Below are 20402 nucleotides of genomic sequence, written 5' to 3'. Positions count from 1 at the left end.
CCTGCAGCGGGTGGTTGTGGTGGTGGTAAGGGTCTCTTGCCAAGGGCTTCAGCCATTCTTCCGCTCTCTTCCCTGAACTGAAATGAAGTAGTGGGCTGTACTTTCCACACGATTGACATCAGGTTCAAGTACGCCCACAAGCCGTGCGAGTTATTCGTGTATTGCAGTTTGGCTGGTGGTTATGTTGCCCGCATACCGCCTCCCATGACCGAAACTGGTATTATGACACCTGTCGGGCTGTGGCTAGTAATTTAGCATGCTAATTCAGGTTGATATCTCTGCAGCATTATAACTTGTCATTTTTTTAATGACATCATCGCCCTTATTTCTTCTCATTCTTTTGATGCGTGTAGCTCATTTTTTGGATATTTTTACCTCAATTCTTACACATGGCACCTTTAAATGTTCGATCTAAGCTACAAGCTTTACGTTTGTTGATACTTTAATTAGTATTTTTATAGAATAGGAAAGTTATTTTTCGTGGCCAGGAAAATAGCCTTTTCGTGAGAGTCTATAAAAGGATAACTTCTCTTGAGATTTGATAAAAGATTGTGCGATCAGTTCGCTGGACGAACAGATTATTCGATAACAAATTAATTCCATTAAGGGTTATCCTGAGAATTGATCTATTCTAGACTATTGGTATATTAATGGTTAATTATAATTCGTTGTGATTAATTATTGATATATACAATTTATCTATTTTTGCCTACCTATATTGATAATTGATTATAATCCGTTTTATTTAATTATTCCTCTATACAGATACATTGGCAAAAGTATTCCCTTTTCGGGTTATTTAACCTGTATGCGATACGTGATCATATTCATGATCAGTTATTAAAATACATTCCCTTTATCTGAGCTAGTGTCGTTACACAGATACAGTATTTTACTACGTGTAAAATATACACAAACTTAGCTATATTAAATTGTTTGTGGTACCTACAGTTAAAAATGTAAATGTAAAATATGAAATGATAATATTGATCGAGCAATTGATTTATGGAGATAAATTGTAGCCTATCACAGGGCAAACGTGTGAATGTTCACGGTGTATTTTATGCAAACAACTCTAATCGTAGTTGTAACTATATTTACAGTAGGCATAATTGTCATTGCGTATGTGTATGCAGCATGAGTCAAATAATCTTCTGTTCGTGAACAGTTGTATTTCATTCATTAATCTGACTATGCATCCGTGCATTTAATTGCCATTGGCTCGTGTGATAGTCATATGGATCTTAGAAGTATTTTAAGTGATATAATTGATTCTATAAACAACTATAAGAGGTCATTTCCTGCTTTCTCCGGCTCCCTGCACCGGGCGTAATGCGAAACCGGAAGTGTCTACCCCGACTCTCGCTGATCGGAAGTCCAACATGGCGGGCAAGATTAAGTAATTGCAACATGATCTCGTGAAAGAGCGTAGCTATACCATTGAATTGTAAGAAACCTCCCAAAATACAATAATAGTTAAAACACAAACACACACAACACACCAACTAAAGAAAACTCTGATCACTATAATGGCGACTTCAAACAAAACATTTTCAACCAAACATCAAGAGCCTGACTTACAACAACAGCCTTCATTTACAGAAAACGCTGTGTCATTTGCATTGGGCGTGTTTGTTTGTTCATTATACAGAGAGGGAGGGAAATGTAACTCTTTATTCCCTTTTAGACTGATGCCTTCACGCCATTCATTCTTATCACACAGCAGCACATCTTGTTCAGACAACAGGTCACAGCAGATTACCAGCAGTTTATAACCAAATCATCATCAAGTAAGTTTTCTAATTTATCCTTATGAAAAGGGGGAAAGGTGCTTACATTTTAATGGTGAATAAAAAAAAAAATTGTGAATGAATGTTTTTTTTTTATTATATTCCTTATTAGTGATATTCATTTTGTAATTTAGTTATAGAGATAAAAAGAAATAATAATCACTGTGTGAAATATTATTCAATCCCATTTGTGTTGAACACTTGAAAGGCAATTTTAAAACTTTTAATATTACAGTGATCATTCTTAAAATATATACATAGTATAAGAAACCTCCCAAAATACAATAATAGTTAAAACACAAACCCTACTAAAGAAAACACTAATCACTATAATGGTGACTTCAAACAAAACATTTTCAACCAAACATCAAGCGGTTGACTTGCAAGAACAGCCTTAATTTACAGGGAACGCTGTGTCACTTGCATTGGGCGTGTTTGTTTGTTCATTTACAGAGAAGGGAGGGAAATGTAACTCTTTATTCCCTTTTAGACTGATATACAGTATTCACATGTACATTCATTCTTATCACACAGCAGCACATCTTGTTCAGACAACAGGTCAGAGATTACCAGCAGTTTATAACCAAATCATCATCAAGTAAGTTTTCTATCTTATCCTTATGAAAAGGGGAAAAGGTGCTTACATTTTAATGGTGAATTAAAAAAAAAAAAAAAGTATTGTGAATGGATGCGTTTCTAATGATTATTTTCTTTATTAGTGATACTCATTTTGCAATTTAGTTTAGGAGATAAAAAGAAATAGCCTAATAATCAATGTGTGAAATCTTATTCAATCCCATTTGTGTTGAACACTTGAAAGGAACTTTAAACTTTTAAAATTACAGTGATCATTCTTAAAATCAATAAGCCCCTCCCCTTGAACGCAGATGAGCCCATGGCAGTTGAATATCAGTTGCAAGGGGATCGAAACTCTGACATCTTTAGGTTTCAGCGCCATAGAGAAACATTGGAAGATCCGAAGATCTCATCGGTTTTATGGTGTTTATACTACAAAAAATGGTAAAATGCTGTGCCTGGGATACTTGTAACACTGATTCCAGGTATCCTGAGAGGATGGGCATAGGTATTCATGTAGGCTAATGAATCACTGTACTGTGTGCACGTTCACCAGCACGTTTCAAAAGTGTGATAAGATTTGCCCGAACGGACCAATTATCTGCGCATCACGTCTGAAGCCTGGTTAATTTATCAATGATGTGGGCGCAGTAACCTGGTTCCCTTTCGTCTTCAGGGATCTCCGACGCCTCGTCGGGGGAGTTCCCCTGACGAATTGGGATCACGCTAGGGAGACCAACTGCCTTCGAGTGAATTAAAACGAGCCAACATTTGCATTCCGCAGCCCGCCTACGAGTGCGGGTATAAAGGCGGAAGCAACCGCATACACAAATGCTTTTTGTTTCGGAGCCAACCGGTTGTGTCCTCTCTGAGTGAATGAGCTTTAAGATTGTATCTTTCTTACGCTCTACGAGTCTGCTGTTTCGGGAGGGGATCTCTCTGTGTTGGTGAGACGGCGTTTCAGTGACCACGCAATTCCTGTCTGCCGGCTGCGTCTACACGCTGTTAATTCAAAAGCTGTTTTAACAGCTGGTAAATGGTTGAGTGCACACAGCGTTGAGTGCACACAGGCTTGCAGTTTCCCCGCTGTGTTGCCGCGTTGGATCCATGTGTGCTTCAGCACAATAAAGAGAGTACTTTCTTCCTGAAAGAGCAACACGAGTGAAGATCACGTCCTTTTCAGGATGACGTTTCACTCGTGTGTTTCTGGATGCGATCGTTTCCTGTCCTCATTGACGGCCACGATCGCTGTTTCACATGCCTAATCAGTGTGTTGAAGCTGCGTTCGTGGGTGGTTCATGTTCTCTCATGACTGCATGACCACGTCGGCATGTTGTTCGTCTCTCCCTTTTCGTAAGGGCTTGAGCCGTTCAGCGTGCCGTGTGCCGTCTAGCTGCCGATTGACAGCGCGGGTTGTCACGGCAACCCAGCGCGCGTCATTCGGCGCTCAAGATGCGCGGTCATGATCAAGACTCGCGTGCCTCTATGAGGTGAGTCCCTTTGTTTATTTCCCGATCTAGTTTCTCTTCTGGTGCGCCAGAGGAGGGCTACTTTGGCAAATAACATTGGTGATCTGAGGGTTACAGTGAGCACGAACCACTCACTCCTCTAGCGCATCGCAAACATGCTGAGACTGTGTTCGTGGGTGGTTTATGCTTTCTTATGAGAGCATGACCACGTCGGCACGTTGTTCGCCTTGCCTGCAGGCTTGAGCGCCCAGCGTGCCGTGTGTCATCGAGGCGATGGCCACATTCACTGTCTTGCATGCCTGGTTGACGGCCACGATCACTGTTTCACATGCCTAATCAGTGTGTTGAGACTGTTCGTGGGTGGTTCATGTTCTCTCATGAGTGCATGACCACGTCGGCACGTTGTTCGTCTCCTCTTTCTCGTAAAGACTTGAGCCGCTCAGCGTGCCGTGTGCCGTCGAGGCTTTCGGATGGGGTTCTGGTCCTTCTCATGAGGGACCGAGCATTTCATTCTGGGCTCCAGGGGAGGACAGATGTCGATTGCTACATCGGAGAGAGGGCTGTTATACTCTGAAAATGATGCTGAGTTCCTACTATAATGGTGTGTTCTCATGCTGAAGATTCAGACTTGACAGCCACACTTTCCTGGGCTATTCTAAAGTGCCTGGATGTGTGTGAAATTTTTTTGGCAGTATGGAAGCTTTATGGTGCCAATATGGCAAGCCAAACATGCCTAAATCTGCAGAAGTTTTTCCTCTCTCACTACCCCTGCACTTTCACTGCACGTGGGTAGTTCTGACTCGGGGTGGAGCTGCGCTTAGTGACTGACCGTGATTAGTCACAACGCTGGCCCTCGGTCAGACGATGTCCACACTGGTGGTCCAGAAGCGCCTCAAAACCAGCCCGCTCAGAGTCCGTTTCCCCCCAGCAAAAGGAAGGGAAATGACCCTGAGAGAAGCGACCCAGTGTATGTGACGTTCTGCTCTTCAGGAGTGCGTGTCATCACCACTCCTTCCCCCGGGGGAGGGCCGGGTGGAGAATTTTGTTTCTTTTCCGCCGCTGGTCATCCAGTTAGCGGTACCCAAAGTTTGAGCAGTCCACTTCCTCTAAGTCGCTCACGGGCCCCAGCGCTCAGATGGCAGTGAGGGCTTCGGCCTCGTCACTCTCGTCTCTCGCTGAGTGAGGCGGGAACCAGGACTCGATGCCCCCGGGCCTCACTCCTCGTTTCCCCTCACGGTCGAGACTGGCAGTAAAATAAGACCAGTCTCCTCCGTCCGAGAGGGTCAGAATGGGACCTGCTCGTTCCCCTCTCCCCAGCTCTCAGATAGCAGTGGCGCCACCCCGGTCACATCACTCCTGTCTGCCGCTGGGCGGGAAGGTACGGAGACCAGCACCCGCCCTTGGGCCTCGCTCCTCGTCTCCTCCCCTTCTCTCGCCAGGCGACAGCCCGCAGCAGAACACTCTAGGGTCTTCTCTGCCGTCTGTCCCCCGGTGGAAGCAGGTAGGTGTTGTCCAAGCACACACCCAGGCCCCGCTCTCGGCCGCTACAATGCCACCGGAGCCGTGTCCCTGCCTTCCGCCTCGCTGCCCCTCCGCGGGTACGCCGGCAGTGCGGATGGGCTCGTTGCGGCAGTTTCTCGGAGCCTGGCTAGCGCTCCCGAGGCCGTCGCACTGGCTCATCCACACCATCTGGCTCGGCTATGCAATTCAGTTTGCACGCCAGCCTCCCAAGTTCAAGGGCATCCACTTCACCCATGTGCGTCCAGTGGATGCTCCTATCTTGCGGAAAGAGATTGACGCCCTGCTGGAGAAGGACGCGATCGAGCAGGTCCCTCCAGCCGATATGAGGTCAGGGTTTTACAGCCCTTACTTCATTGTACCCAAGAAAGGCGGTGGGTTATGGCCAATCCTGGACCTGCGAGTATTGAATCGGGCCCTGCACAAGCTCCCGTTCAAAATGCTCACGCAGAAACGCATTTTCGAATGCATTCGTCCTCGGGATTGGTTTGCAGCGATCGACCTGAAGGATGCGTACTTTCATGTCTCGATTCTTCCCCGACACAGACCATTTCTTCGGTTTGCTTTCAAGGGTCGAGCATATCAGTTCAAGGGACTACCCTTCTGGCTGGCCCTGTCGCCCCGTGTCTTCACGAAAGTCGCGGAGGCGGCCATTGTTCCCATGAGAGAACAAGGCGTTCGCATTCTCAACTATCTCGACGACTGGCTCATTCTGGCGCACTCGCGAGATGTGTTGTGCGATCACAGGGACATGGTGCTCCGGCACCTCAGTCAGTTGGGGCTTCAGGTCAACTGGGACAAGAGCAAACTCTCCCCTGTGCAGAGGATCTCTTATCTCGGGATGGAACTGGATTCGGTCACCCAGACTGCGCGCCTCACGGAGGAACGCATCCAGTCAGTGCTCAACTGCCTCAAGTCTTTTCGAGGCAAGTGAGCGGTCCCACTGAAACAGTTTCAGAGGCTCCTGGGGCATATGGCAGCCGCAGTCGCAGTAACGCCGCTCGGCCTGTTGCATATGAGACCGCTCCAGCACTGGCTTCACGATCAAGTCCTGAGGTGGGCGTGGCAGAGCGGCACATTCCGGGTCAAAGTCACCCTGCACTGTCGCCAAACCTTCACCCCTTGGTCGATCCTGTGTTTCTACGGGCCGGAGTGCCCCTAGTCCAGGTTTCCAGGCATGCTGTGGTATTCACAGATGCTTCTGCCAAGGGCTGGGGGGCCACGTACAAAGGGCATGCAGTGTTGGGTCTGTGGACGGGGCCCCAACTGCATTGGCACATCAACTGCCTAGAGTTGCAAGCAGTACGCTTAGCCTTGTGTCGCCTCAAGGGCCTTCTCAAACACAAGCACGTACTGGTCCATACGGACAGCACTGCGACCGTTGCGTACATCAACCGACAAGGTGGTCTACGCTCCCGCTGTATGTCGCGACTCGCCTCCCACCTCCTCTTATGGAGTCAGAAGCATCTGAAGTCGCTTCGTGCCGTTCATGTCCCCGGGGAGCTCAATCATGTGGCCGACGAGTTTTCACGTCAGCCTCCCCTTCCGGGAGAATGGTGACTCCATCCCCAGGTGGTCCAGCTGATTTGGCGAATCTTCAGAGCCGCACAGGTAGACCTGTTTGCCTCTCCGGACACGACCCATTGCCAGTGGTATTACTCCCTGACCAAAGGAACTCTCGGCACGGATGCCCTGGCACACAGCTGGCCCCGGGACCTACGCAAATATGCGTTTCCCCAGTGAGCCTTCTTATACAGAACCTGTGCAAGGTCAGGGAGGACGAGGAGCAGGTCCTTTTGGTGGCCCCGTATTGGCCAACCCGGACTTGGTTCCCAGAACTCATGCTCCTCGCGACAGCCCCTCCTTGGCCGATTCCTCTGAGGAGGGACCTACCTTCTCAGAGAAGGGGCACCCTAGTGCACCCGCGTCCAGACCTTTGGAAACTCCATGTCTGGTCCCTGGACGAGACGCGGAGGTTCTAGATGGCCTGCCACAGGCAGTGGTAGATACCATCTCTTCAGCTAGAGCCCCCTCTACGAGGCGCCTCTACGCTCTGAAGTGGAACCTGTTCGTCGGCTGGTGTTCTTCCCACGGGGAGAACCCACGAACTTGCCCGGTCAGAGTCATGCTCTCCTTCCTACAAGAGGGGTTGGAGCGAAGGCTGTCTCCCTCCACTCTCAAAGTGTATGTTGCCGCAATAGCCGCACATCACGATGTAGTTGATGGTAAGTCCGTTGGGAAGCACGACCTGGTCATCAGATTCCTCAAGGGTGCTAGGAGGCTAAATCCACCTCGCAATTTGCACCCTGTACCCTCTTGGGACTTAACTTTAGTGCTTAGAGCGCTCCAAAGTCCTCCTTTTGAGCCTTTGATGACAATTGAGCTTAATATCCTGTCCATTAAGACAGCACTCCTGTTAGCATTGGCTTCCTTCAAGAGGGTAGGGGATCTGCAGGCTTTTTCGGTCGACGAATCGTGCCTAGAGTTCGGGCCTGGCCTTTCTCATGTTATATTGAGACCCCGGCTCGGATATGTGCCCAAGGTTCCTACCACTCCCTTCGCGGACCAGGTAGTGAACCTGCAAGCGCTGCCTCAGGAGGAGGCAGACCCAGCCCTAGCTTTTCTCTGTCCCGTCCAGGCCAGCAGAAGGGGAAGGCTGTCTCCAAACATAGGTTAGCCCACTGGCTAGTGGATGCTATCACCAGGGCTTATGAGTCCCAGGGTGAGCCCTGCCCACCCAGGTTGCGTGCTCATTCCACTAGGAGTGTTGCCGCTTCTTGGGCACTGGCACAAGGCGCCTCGCTAACAGACATTTGTAGAGCTGCGGGCTGGGCGACACCGAACACGTTTGCTAGATTTTATAGCCTACGTGTGGAGCCTGTTTCCTCCCAACTACTCGCTACGGCCAGTTAGAGGGAATAGGTGTGTCGGCTTGCGACGCCATTCCGTGAGCGGATGCGTGCGTTTTTTTTTTTGCTCCGTTGGTTACCCAGCAAACGGCTAACCTCGTGAGTTTCTCCATCACCCCCTCCGGTGCCAGGTGTTGCGGACCGCCGGCACCAGGTCTGCTACCTTCAGTAAGGAGTTGCTAGTAGACTGGGTGCCCTTTCAAGTGGTCCCTGCGGCGACCCATGATGAACACGTGCAGTTCAGCCGTGTCTTCCCCTTGACAGACTCATTCTGTCATCCTTGTTGAGTACGCTCCTCATTCCTTCTGACTGGGACTACCTTCAAGGACTGCCATATGTTTCACTACCCTACGTGGTTAGTACATGTGTGTATTTGAGGGCCTTCCTCTAGGCTGCCTCAGCTTCTGCAGCGTTCCCCCCCTTATTATTTTCCTTGGGGACGGGCATGCTTTCCCAGTGTTATCCAATATCCACTGATTGGGTCTTGCGGAACAGCAGTGTGATTCCCTAGCTAGCTCCCGCAAAATTTCTGGAAACTGCTGCAGGGTAGCTTAGCTGGGCGCTGGAAGGGGCCAGCACCATGGCGTTTTGGTAGGGATCCCAATTCGTCAGGGGAACTCCCCCGACGAGGCGTCGGAGTTCCCTGATGACGAAAGGGAACGTCTCGGTTACGTATGGTAACCCTCGTTCCCTGAGTTCATTGGCTCGTTTTAATTCACTCGAAGGCAGTTGGTCTCCCTAGCATGATCCCAATTCGTCAGGGGAACTCCCCCGACGAGGCGTCTCCGTTCCCTGGACTCAGGGAACGAGGGTTACCATACGTAACCGAGACGTTCCCTAAGGATTCAACCCCAATCCCAATGAAGACGAAAAAGTTCATTTTCTGGTTGTCATACTCTCATTAAGTTAGAATTAAAGTTAGTGAGTCCATGCTAACAAACAACCCTAGATTATGTAACCCCCTCTAGTTCTTGCTTTCGCCCCTTCCAGAAAGGACCACACGAAGACGTATGCTGAGCTCAATCATCGTGTGCTTACTGAGGACATGAAATGACACCAAACAGACGTGAATTACAGCTCATCCGGTCACATAACATTCTCCTCAACAGCTTGCATAAAACTCTTTTCACCAGTTTAACAAACAATAAACCATTTGTTTCAATAATTAAGAGCTCAGTCTTTCTTCTGAACACAGAAAACGTAATATCATACAAACATTGCATCATACCTGAGGACGTATGAAATGACACCAAACAGACGTGAATTACAGCTCATCCGGTCACATAACTGTCAAAAATAAATATAAGTGTAAAAATAAACAACAAGAAAATACAGATATAGAAACACAATGAATACCATGCACTCTTAATGTGCTCGACAATGAGTTTTCGGTATAAAGTTAATTATCCATCAATTCTATGTCTCTTATTACTCAAATATGAAATAAAACACTTCAAATAATTATTTTGACCTTAAAGATAAACAAAATCATCTCTGACAACATTTAATTTCTGTCTGACCGGAGAGAGATTTTCCACCTACCATTCTCCTCAACAGCTTGCATAAAACTGAGAAGAAAATGGCCAACCTCATTTATAGTTTACCCTAATCACCTGTAAGTGTCCCTGTAGCGTATGGACAGGACTCATGATTACTTGTCATTATAAATTTTAAGGAAGCTTTTAACCCTTAAACTCGTAATTGTAAATTAGAGCATAGCGCCATGAGTCTGGACTGAATTGATCTCTTTTGACACGTTTGTTACCAAGTGATGCTTAACAGAGAACATCTCAGAATTTGAGAAGATGGCTTCAAAGAGATCCCTATCTGCTAACATCTCTCTCTCTCTAAACCAGAGACGCAGGTGGCCATAAGGTCTCCACACACACACACAAACAAACATCCCTTTGCATTTAATTCCGAATACAAGTGATTCAGAATTTGTAGGTGACATATTAAAGCACGCATGTTGATTAGTTTGATTCTCTAGTGTGTAGTTTTGAATTCTAAGTGGGTATTTTAAGAATGATACACTATATTTGTCTTGTACCCTACCTCCCACCAGACCATAAAATTTTATGGTCCTAACGGAATGTTAGCCAGCCAGGAATCTCACTGAGATTCTGGCAGAAGAGCAGAATTAACGTGTTCATCCTAGATATTTTATATGTATAACCACTGAAGAAATATGTAAACCTGAATGTAATTTCCCCTTTTCATGATTGTTCTTCTATGTGAATGTGGTTCTGTATTCTTTTAAACCTTAATGTTAAATGCACTACTAATGCCAGTGCGGTTACAGTCCCCATATTCCTTTCTTTTAGATGCACTCATAATCAATTTATTTTCCGTTACATATAGCTAACTGTTCTCACGTCATGTACAGTGTAGATCAAAAACACCCGATGGCTCAAAAACAGCCATCTGCGATCGGGATGACCATTGTTATGCCGAATTCTGACCCCCGCCAAATTATTACCCTCCTAGTATTGGTAGGTCACCTCAGTTAAAGCTGCTTGTGAACCGATCATCTCTTCCTTGTAGTTTATTTATAGCATTATATAAACATGAATGAACATCAGAAGGAATGTTGTTTTAACCGTGGAAAGACGGCAGTACACGCCGTTATTCAAGTTCAAATCCTCCAGCGTTAATCTACTAACTCTCCTGACTGCTTTGTCGGCCAAAAATGGCAGATTCTGCGGTTGGCGGATTATGATTGGTCAGATCGCCTGTCAATCAAACTCCCTGCGAAAGGTCAATTAAGAAATGTGAAGAAATCTTTATATACTTGCTAATATATGCGCACACACACACACACACACTGTGATTATATCTTATTTATGACAATTATTCGTCCAAACACCGGACTGCTTCACAAACGAGGGTCAGTTCAATGCTGGATTTGCACAAAAGATTAACATGACGGTACACTGTAAGACAAACAGAACCTCAGATACTTTGATCTCCTGAGATATAAACAACACAAACACATTCTGCCATTTGTCACACCCCACAAAATGAAGTTGTGGCAAAGCTTCTTCTCCCTCCTGTCCACTTCCTTCCCTTGAAAGCTTGGAAAAATATGCATTGCATTAACCGTGCTTGCATTTTAATGCATTGTATTTTTAGGGCTTGCAATTTTTGTTGCTGAAATTCAACATGGTTGTATATTTAAGCTGTGAATATTTCAATTCAAAACATTTCACACACATTTTCATTATTAAAAATTAAATAATCCATATTCACCTTTCAGATTTCACTTCCAAAATATTTAAAAAATACAACCTATAATATTTGACAGGCAAATTTCGGTCCATCCATATTTCACTTTACAAATTTGCTTCCACAAATTCAGTGGTTCAAATTCGACAGAAAATGTAACATTTGACATCCGGGAACGGCAGGAATAGCAGTAGAGTACCAATAACAATCTCCATCTATTAGTCGACCTCACCAGCATGGGGTGCAAGCAGCTGTTGACGAAGACCAGAGCAAGAGTTAGAGCAAGTCATTAATTCATAAAAACGTCTCGGTTACCAATGTAACCCTCGTTCCCTGAAGGAGGGAACGAAGACTTAGTCTATCGTACCGACTGTATGGGATAACGCCTAGTGAGCCTGATCACTCTGATTACTCTTAAAATCAAGCCAACAAGCTTTGGCAGGTGCATAATCAACGCCCAGCCTTACCCTGCGGGTATAAACACGGAAGTGGATGCACCTACCAGTTGTTTTTCGCTGAGGAGCAGATTCGTGCCCCAGTCAGCGGTGGTCCAGTAGAAGTGGCAAGGGGACTAAGTCTCCGTTCCCTCCTTCAGGGAACGAGGGTTACATTAGAAACCGAGACGTTCCCTTTCAGTTGGGTAATGTTCGACTTAGTCGATTGTACCGACTGTATGGGATCCTCTAACACGCCACTCTTACTGCCACCTTCCAGTGCCTAAACACAAGATGCAAGAGCCTCCGCATGGCGGACGGTTGAGCTTAGGTCAGGAAGTCACTGCTGTTCCGCAGGACCACTGGGAAAGCGTACCTTGAAGGAGAGGTTTACGCTGCGAAGCCACATCTACATGAGAGTAACATGTGGAAAACACATATGGACCAGGCGCCTAAGCGGGTAGTACAACATATGGGATGTCATTGAGGTGGCTCCAGCCCAGAAGGGGGGGAGACACAACCAGTCAATGAAGGCAGAGGTGACTCTGCCAAAGGAAGATACGAGCTTACCGTAGGAAGCATTCCGTAAAGAAATACACATACGGGATCACCGTAGGGATCGCAACGTATGGGCCCCACCTAACACAAGTTTCACAAGCATACAAGTGATAGAACTAGTATCAGACGCTCCGCCACGTCTACCACCGACAGGGGGCTCGGAGGAACTCAATAGGGTTCCGTAGAACTCACCAGAGTAAATTTACGCACTTATCCAGTCCATAGGAGGGGAATGGCGTAGCAAGCCGACACAAAACTCAGGCTAAGTGAGGCTGACTTCAATGAAGGAGCCTACTACGCCATGAGTTCAGTACACATTAGTGTAATGTCGCCCAACCCCTAACACAATACCTGTTCAGCGAGGCACCCATGTCGACGCTTAGGAAAGAGCACACGCTCCAGATGGAGGGACTCTTTTTTTATTTTATTTTTATTTTTTATTAGAATATGCAAGATGTACATAAATTGGGATCACAAACAGGGAAAACAAATAAACAAACAAACAAACAAACAAGCAAAACAAAACCAATACAGTCAGGAACTGACAGATGCGTGCGTTTGTGTGTGTGGGTGTGTGCATGTGTGCATGTAAATGTAACTGGGTGGACGTGTCACAGTACATACTTTGAAGAACAAGAGATAGATAAAAAAAATAAAAAAAATTGGAAGATATATATATGCAAATAAACATACATACATAAACATGTATAAGTCAGTATATGAAAACAAATAACAGATATAAATAAAACAAATATAAAGAAATCAATCAGTGGTAAGGAGTGACTACTAAAAATACTATAACATCTACTACTACAACTACTACTTCAACAACCACAACTACTATTACAATCTCTACTTCTACAATAACTGCTACAACTACAACCACAACTACTACTACAATTTCTACTACTACATTAACTGCTACTACTACTACATCAGCAACTTGAATAATGACAATGGTATAAATACTTGATAGTAATGATAATAAGATGGAGGGACTCTTAACCCAAGTGGACACGGTGCACCTTGGACTTCCACCAAGATGATGGCCACACATTCCCACGTGGGCCAACCATCACACAGGGAACCGCCCTCCTTTCTGCTGGTCCCCAAACAGACAAGTATTTAGTCCGGTACCGAGATTTTGCGTTCTGTTCTACCACCGCAAAGCAAGAGAAGCAGAGAAAAGTCAGGCCTGGGTCTTCCTCCTCCGAGGGAGCGCTTGCAGACTCACTACCTATTCCCATCACAGGAGAGATAGGAGCCTTGGCATATATCCAGGCCAGGGTCCCCTGCAGGAGTAGCCCTGGCCCGAATCCAGGCACACTTCGTCAACTGAAATGATGCAAGTTCCCACCTTCTGAGGAGAAACACAATAGGAGAACTGTTACTTAAAACAGGTTTTTAACTCGCTACCTGACTACTCAGGGGACCGTGCCGAGTGCATGGCACTGGAGAAGTCTCTGAGAAGGTAAGAGATATGCAAGAAGGATGACCCCTTACATTGCTCAGGAAGCAGACGATCAAATTGTACCCCCCTCAGAAGCCGCACCATGACGTGCCCATGAGAACAACGTCACCCAGAAAGGTGGAGCGGAAGCCGCATCCCACAATTCTAGTGCAGGAGGGAAGTAACAAAATGACCGAACATCTCAGGGGTTCTTATTTCTAAGAACGCCAACGAACCGGTTCTACTTCAGATCACCAGCAGGCCTCCAGTATGGAGGGGGCTCAAGCAGAAGTATTAGTATCCATAGCTCTTTCAGAGGTACATACTGAACCACCACAACCAAGCTGCCGTTTAGGGCTCAGATCGGGTGCCATCGATGCCCATCTCTGAGTGACTCAGAGGAAGTCAGAAGGCTCTCGAGGAATAAGTCTAGTTGGGCTGGAACGGGGCAACTGAAGACTGTTCCATTCTGACATAGCACGCTGACGTGCAAGAAAGCTCACCGGGGAACGCCCTTAGCGTGAACCCTGGCGTCAGTCCGTTCCGATACAACCACTATTCCCAGTGAGTAGCGAAAAGATAGGGGAATACACAAAGCAGCACGGATGACCCAGTGCAGCCCCGAGAATCCTCCCTACTGACACCTAGGGGGATGGGGTTTCCACTCTCTTATGGCGTTTGCTATCATGAGGCCCTGATGTGGCATGATTGAGCAGGCCAGAGTTCTACTGTGGAGAAGCGTACCCAGCTTCAGCCCCATCGGAGGTAGTGGCAGGCGAGTTTGGACCAGCGAGGAAGCCCTTGAATTATCCTCGCTGAAACTCTAGGCGAAAAGACGCCAATGAAGTCTGACACGCCCAACCTAACTGACTACATGCCCGTTATACATGGCCCCTGCGCTCATGTCCCCAAATCTGGTTTAGAGTCACTGACTCGAAGTAATTTCACTTAAATGACAATTAATAGTTAATTTGCATTGCTATTTAAGGGGAATTATTGACCTAGTCGTTCATCTTCGGAACACAAATTAAGATATTTTTGATGAAATCTGAGAGCTGGATCACCTCTCCATAGGCTGCTAGGTGACCGAAACTTGCTGGCCCAGAAAAGTTATTAAAGAGATTGTTAATATAGTCCAAGTGACTACAGTGGCTTAATCCTAAGTATATCAAGCGACGATAATACTTTTTGTGCGCAAAAACAAACAAAAATAACGACTTTATTCCACTATTCATTTCCTTCTCTCTGGGCCTCGTAGTGTTTTTGCGCTGCGCGTCTGTGTTGCACGTCATCACGCATCACACACATGACCCGCTTCGGCCAATTGTGAGCCTACGTGGTGACGTGTAACACAGACGCGCTACGCAAAAACACTACGTGAACCAACTAGAGGCCCAGAGAGAAGGAAATGAATAGTGGAATAAAGTCGTTATTTTTGTTTGTTTTTGCGCACAAAAAGTATTCTCGTCGCTTGATAAACTTAAGATTGAGCCACTGTAGTCACTTGGACTATATTAACGATCTCTTTAATAACTTTTCTGGGCCAGCAAGTTTCGGTCCCTCTGAAAGCCTATGGAGGAGTGAGACAACTCTCAGATTTAATCAAAAATATCTTAATTTATGTTCCGAAGATGAACGAAGGTCTTACGCGGTTGGAACAACATGAGGGTGAGTAATTACTGACAGAATTGACATTTTTGGGTGAACTAACCCTTTAAGAGGTTAACTTCCTTAACTTTATATTGTGGTGCTGTGCTATCCAGTACTAGTGTTTCCCTCAATTTCCCTCATACTCCAGAATTCCCCTGCCATCGGGACTTAAAATGCTTAACGTAGCTTAATAGACTAATTCAGTGACATAAAAGACCAAACTCGCACCTTATTGGGGATGTAGGCTATAGACTACAGGCAAGCAACTGGACTCAGAATATTAATGTTACCCACAAAGTTTCACGCTAAGCATTTCCCAGTGATATACTGCCATAAAGTTGGCTTGACGTTGGAAGTTCGTCAGAGACCGCCTCTAAAGTTACATACGATGTTGAGATGCACGTTTCTAACTTCAAAAGCATTTGAAGAGAATGACTTGCATCCATAAAACCAACTGTAAAGTGTTCATGTAGGTGTCAGGCATAGTGCATACCTTTTAGATTTTTGATATTAAAGTAAATAAGAGACTCATGCGGTAGTGAAAAAATAGCAATATTTACACATGATTTGACAGTTTATTTTATTATATATCAAAAATCTAAAAGGTATGCATTATGCATGACACCTACATTAACTCTTTACAGTTGGTTTTATGACTGTAAGTCATTCTCTTCAAATGCTATTAAAGTTAGAAACGTGTACCTCAATGTCGTTTGTAACTTTAGAGACGGTCTCCGATGAACTTCCAATGTCAAGCTAACTTCATTCCACTGGGAAACGCTTAGCGTGAAACTTTGTGCGTTACGTTCATATTCTGAGTCCATGTAGCCTATATAGTATAAAGTTGAGTGTGTGTGTGTGTGTGTGTGTGTGTGTGTGTGTGTGAGTGAGTCTATGTAGCCTATATAATATAGCCTACATCCCCAATAGGGTGCGAGTTTGGTCTTTTATATTACTATAGTAATCCATTAAGCTACTGTACGTTAAGCGTTTTATATGGGTTAAAGGGATACTCCACCGTTTTTTTTATATTAAACTATGTTATTCCCTTAACTAAGACGAGTTGATGCATACCTCTCTCGTCTCAGTGCGTGCACTCAATCGCTCTGGCGCGCGGCGACACTTTTATAGCACTTAGCTTAGCCCAGTTCATTCATTAGGGACCAAACAGAGATCGACAGAGAAGCGACCAAACACCTCCACGTTTTCCCTATTTAAATACAGTTACACAAGTATGGTGACACAAAATAAAACGTGGCGCTTTTCTAAGCGGGTAAAAAGGATAACTATAATGTATGGCGGAAAATAACACTTGAAGTTGGGAGCACTTCGACTATACATTATAGTTATCCTTTTTACCCGCTTAGAAAAGCGCCACATTTTTTTTTGTGTTACCATACTTGGTCGTGTAACTGTATTTAAATAGGGAAAACGTGGAGGTGTTTGGTCGCTTCTAACTTCATCTCTGTTTGGTCCCTAATGAATGAACTGGGCTAAGCTAAGTGCTATCAAAGTGTCGCTGCGCGCCAGAGCGATTAAGTGCACGCACTGAGACGAGAGAGGTATGTATCAACTCGTCTTTGTTAAGGGAATAATATAGTTTAATATGAAAAAACGGTGGAGTATCCCTTTAAGAGTATAGAGATGCTTTGTTTACTGTGTTCAATGTGCCTTTTTTCCCAGGGTCCTTCATGCAAACCACCTCCTGTTCCTTGATAAGGTGCGAACTCCCTAGGTCTATGACCTTAGTCAATGCAAATTCCTATCTGAAGTTCATGCTCCACATTTTGGGATGTTTTGTCTTGGTCTGGGTATTTTAAGAAATGCTGAAAAAGGCTGAAAAAATCCGCCGATAATGCTGAGTATCACCATTGTGTATCATTCAATGTTATTGTATTAATTTTCTTTGTATTTATTATGTAATTGGCAACCTATTTTTACTGACTAATAATAAATTGTTACGTTTGAATTTATTCTGAGTTACTCTGAAACGCTCTGGTTAGTAACAAACTAAAATGCTTAGGTGGACCAGAGAGGCACTAGTCATGTATTCTTAGACTCTAGAGCAGGGGTTCCCAAACTTTTCCATTCCAGGACCCACCTAGACAAGAATAATCTATCTCAAGACCCACCAAAATATAAAATAATTTTAAAGCATGAATGTGAGGTGGGAGGTGTTAGTTCTCTTTGGAGCTGTTTTTTTTTTTTTCTTGTTATAGTATGAATGACAAGTTTAATTGCAATACAAACTTTTGGCACATTATCAAAAATTGAGAGCCTAACAGCCTAATGGCTGTTGAAATAATGTGAAGAATACTGAGTAGTAGGTAGTTTGTCTGCTGCCTCAACTGATTTACCAGACATGGCAGAACAAATTTAAAGAAAAGAAAAAAAATTAAGTAAGCTTAATCATAACCAAAGGTTTGATATGACAAAAATCAGAATATAAAAAAAATATAATAGACTAATAATTTTATTTGACAGTAGGCCCAGGACCTAGAATTTCAATACTAATATTTATGCTGCGAGTGTTGTTAAACTCATTGCGTTGTTCAGCGCAGAAAACGCTTTCGTGCTCGTGTGTGTCCTACATGTGAAATACTTTTTATATTCAATTCAATTCAATTCAAATTTATTTGTATAGCGCTTTTCACAATACATATTGTTTCAAAGCAGCTTTACAGAAAGTGCATTTCAGAAATGTACATAGAGAAATACAATTAGTTAATCACGTATTGATTTAGGGCATAAACATATCGCCAGTGTCGAGTCGTCTCTTCACAGGCGCCCAGTCGTCTCTGCACGGGTGTTGGAGAATCTGTAGTTTCCATGAGAGGCTGGATACAAACTGGAGCTGACGATCTGTATTTACCTCGGGACGATAACAACAGAAAAGCATATGGGAAATAATTAGCGTAGCTGCTGTTCGTAATATTAATGCATTCAATCTGATTCAACTGTAGTATAAAAGGTAAGTATTATGTGAATGCTTGGCTAAAGAGATGTGTCTTTAATCTAGTTTTAAACTGGGACAGCGAGTCTGAGCCTCGAACAATATCAGGAAGGCCATTCCAGAGTTTAGGAGCTAAATGTGAAAACGCCCTCCCTCCTTTAGTGGACTTAGATATCCTAGGAATGACCAGAAGCCTCGAATTTAGTGATCTTAAAGAGCGCGATGGATTATAGGGCGATAGAAGATCCGTTAAATACACGGGAGCTAAACCATTTAGGGCTTTATAAGTCAGTAGCAATACTTTGTAATTGATACGGAACTTTATAGGTAACCAATGTAGAGACGACAGAATTGGTGTTATATGATCGTATTTTCTTGATCTAGTTAGAACTCTAGCGGCGGCATTTTGGACTAACTGTAGCTTGTTTATTGAGGATGCAGGACAACCTGCTAATAAAGCATTACAGTAATCTAGTCTCGAGGTCATGAACGCATGAACTAACTTTTCTGCATCAGAAACAGATAGCATGTTACGTAGCTTAGCAATGTTTCTAAGGTGGAAAAAGGCTGTTCTTGTAACATATGAAATATGATTTTCAAAAGACAAGTTGCGGTCTAATATAACACCCAGGTCTTTTACTGTAGAGGATAAAGTAACAGGACACCCTTCTAAATTAAAGTTGTATTGTAAGAGGTTTTGTGGGCAGTTTTTTGGACTAATTAGTAATACCTCCGTTTTATCTGAATTTAATAGCAGAAAATTACATGCCATCCAGTATTTTATATCTTTAACACACTCTGTTAATTTAGATAATTTATTGTTTTCATCTGGCCGTGATGAAATATATAATTGAGTGTCATCAGCATAACAGTGGAAATTAATTCCATGTTTTCTTATAATATTACCAAGTGGCAGCATATATATTGAGAATAGCAGAGGGCCTAACACAGATCCTTGCGGTACACCGTAGTTTACTGAAGTTATGATCGATTTTTCCCCATTTACGCAGACAAAATGGTAACGGTCTGATAAGTACGATCTAAACCAGTTTAATGCCTGTCCCTGAACACCAGTGTAGTTTTGTAGTCGGTCTAAGAGTATTTTGTGATCTATAGTGTCGAACGCAGCACTAAGATCGAGTAAAACTAGTATTGAGATAAAGCCTTGGTCAGAAGCTAAGAGTAAATCATTTGTAATTTTAACGAGCGCAGTTTCTGTGCTATGATGCGGTCTGAATCCTGACTGAAACTTTTCATAGATATCATTTTCTTGCAAGAAAGAGCACAGTTGAGCGGACACCACTTTTTCTAGAATTTTAGACATAAATGGAAGGTTTGAAATGGGTCTGTAATTTGCTAGATTATTATGATCTAATTGTGGTTTCTTAATGAGAGGTTTTATAACTGCCAACTTGAATATTCTTGGAACATGACCTAAGGAAAAAGACGAGTTAATAATATTGAGAAGAGGCTCTTCCACTACAGGTAACACTTGTTTCAGTAGTTTAGTTGGTACTGGATCTAATAAACACGTTGTTGGTTTAGATGCAAAGATAAGTTTATTTAGCTCTTCCTTTCCTATAGTTGCAAAGCGCTGTAATTGTTCTTGCGGGGTGATAATTGAGGCTGAATCATAAGACACCATTAAAGATTGTACATTTACAATTGTGGTTCTGATGCTTTCTATTTTCTCAGTGAAGAAATTCCTAAAATCATTACTACTAAACTGTAACGGAATATTTTGCTCCGGTAACGTCTGTTTATTTGTTAGTCTAGCGACGGTGTAAAATAAAAACCTAGGATTATTTTGGTTATTTTCTATTAGTTTACGGAGATGCTCAGCCCTGGCCGCTTTTAGGGCCTTTTTATA

At 44.2% G+C, this 20402-nt stretch overlaps 1 protein-coding gene across 1 annotated transcript in view; it reads left to right on the top strand.

Annotated features, from left to right (window-relative positions):
* The first annotated feature begins 1714 nt into the window (after positions 1–1714).
* The window catches only part of LOC308695647 (GTPase IMAP family member 8-like), a 29901-nt gene continuing 11213 nt past the window's right edge, over positions 1715–20402 (top strand). The window contains exons 1-2 of the mRNA XM_081373829.1: positions 1715–1790; positions 2325–2388. Coding sequence (XP_081229955.1) covers position 2388 — 1 coding nt within the window. The 5' untranslated portion in view covers positions 1715–1790; positions 2325–2387. The remainder of the gene's footprint in view (positions 1791–2324; positions 2389–20402) is intronic.

Source organism: Scardinius erythrophthalmus (assembly GCF_964197995.2).
Source record: "Scardinius erythrophthalmus genome assembly, chromosome: 9".
Taxonomy (NCBI): Eukaryota; Metazoa; Chordata; class Actinopteri; order Cypriniformes; family Leuciscidae; genus Scardinius; species Scardinius erythrophthalmus.
This window is presented reverse-complemented; position numbering and strand designations above follow the sequence as displayed.